The sequence below is a fragment of the Mus pahari genome, chromosome 11, assembly GCF_900095145.1.
Source record: "Mus pahari chromosome 11, PAHARI_EIJ_v1.1, whole genome shotgun sequence".
NCBI classification, from domain to species: Eukaryota; Metazoa; Chordata; class Mammalia; order Rodentia; family Muridae; genus Mus; species Mus pahari.
Window position 1 is genome coordinate 24,780,953 of NC_034600.1, and position 1,892 is coordinate 24,782,844.

Sequence of the window (1,892 nt, forward strand, 5' to 3'; positions counted from 1 at the left end):
AAAAAAAAAAAAAAAAAAAAAAAAAGAAAAGAAAAAAGAAAAAAAAAGCGAGAGTGAGCGTGCAAGCAGCCTCGATGCTGCTGCTGGGGCAATAGCAGCAAAAAGCGTTGAGATTTGGTGGTCGTAGACCCTGGGGTCTCTCAGACAATCATATCCAGGTCCAAACTTTGGGAAACGAAACATCGGTCTCGGGAATGGATGTGCCCAATCTCCATCTTGCTGTTTCTCCATCTTGCTGTTTGCTCTTCTTTCCTGCAGCACTTGGGATGAACCCACCTCACGCATGCCAGAAAGTCTCCCCACCGAGCTTTCCTACCAGTCTCTCTAGTTTTCTGACTACAGTGCTCAGCTAGAAGGCACCTCACAAACTCAACCGTTACTCTTGATGTAGCGGAACTTAATGTGTTCTCCCCCTAACGTACATAGCCTCTAAATTTTAAGTCAACAGAAAAGCCCCGAGTCGAGTCTGTGGAACTGGAGGAGTGCAGGGTTTAGGAGGGAGGGGCAGGAGGTGACTGTGGCATGCTGTGCTGTTCTGAACTGCTGATGACAACCGCACAAGGGCCCGCCCTCTATCTCGCTGTGTCTGTCTACACGCACTTTGTTATTGCCTTTCTTATACACATTTGTACTTTTTAAACGTTTAGGTTACTTTTTTTTAAAAGCTCACCTTTGCTTGTGGGTAATAGGGTTTTTCATGGCAGGAGATTCTTTGAGTTTCAGATATTATCAAAACTGTCATCCTCTTTCCCATTCTATTCTGCAATGCTCAAAAATACTTAAGAGGTTGGAGATGTGGCTCAGTGGTAGAGCCCCACCTCGCAAGCAGGTATATGGCCTTTGGTTTGCTTTCCAGCACCAGAACCAAATAAACAATGAAATTTCCAAATACAAATTGCGGTATCAATGTCATAGGTATATGTATTATGTACATATATGTCATAGGTATATGTATTATGGTGGCATTTTTAAAAATGATTTTCTCACTTAAGGATTTTGGGCTCGTGAAGTGGGTAAAATGATTGGACTAGACCATCCCCTCATCCCTGTGCAACATCAATACGTCGTCACATCAACCATCCCAGAAGTGAAGGCTTTGAAACGAGAGCTCCCAGTCCTCCGAGACCTGGAAGGATCCTACTACCTCCGACAGGAAAGGGATGGGCTTTTGTTTGGTCCCTATGAAAGTCAGGAGAAGATGAAACTCCAAGCTTCCTGGGTCACGCACGGAGTTCCTCCAGGTGGGTTCAGCTAATGAAGGGTGCGCAGGTCGGAGAGGATGGGTCAGCTCCCCACGCCTGGGAGCCAGGTGTAGAACAGGACAAAAATCCCAGTGCCCACCTTCCGGTGTCTGGGGCAGCATGAGGCTGGGGTGGAGATGAGCCAGGCGGGAGGAAAGGGGAGGGACATGATTGGTTGAGAAGAGAAGCTGACATCGATGCTGGGGCTGCTGGGAAGGCTCCAGATATAGCGCTATCTGCCCATGCCAACCTCTCGCCATCTCCCTCTTCCTCCATCTGCCTGTTTGGTCTAGTTAAAAGATCTGAACACAGATGCATGTGCTCTGACAGTAGTCTACACTGCAGGTACCCGAGACAGGATATCCAGCCTACAACTGGTTAGTCAGGGTCGTCAACAAAGGTGGAGCTATGGGCAGAGGCCCTCCTGCGCCTCACGAGTGGGAGAGGCTCAGAGCCATGTGCCTCAGCAAGACGGGCCATGCTTTCTAGTTCTGTGGGGGACAAGGGACAGGGTAGTTTTGTTTTGTTTCGCATTTTCTGCCATGAAATCAAATCAAGAATTAGGTTGTCTAGGCTATATCTCTAGTCTTTTTTTCTTTTTTTTTTTTGGTTTTTCAAGACAGGGTTTCTCTGTATAGCCCTGGCTGTCCT

At 47.3% G+C, this 1,892-nt stretch overlaps 1 protein-coding gene across 1 annotated transcript in view; it reads left to right on the forward strand.

The window, feature by feature from the left end:
* The window catches only part of Dmgdh (dimethylglycine dehydrogenase), a 78,230-nt gene that overhangs the window by 26,074 nt on the left and 50,264 nt on the right, over positions 1 to 1,892 (forward strand). Inside the window, exon 7 of the mRNA XM_021208546.2 lies at positions 993 to 1,241. Within this exon, the coding sequence (XP_021064205.2) occupies positions 993 to 1,241 (249 nt within the window). The remainder of the gene's footprint in view (positions 1 to 992; positions 1,242 to 1,892) is intronic.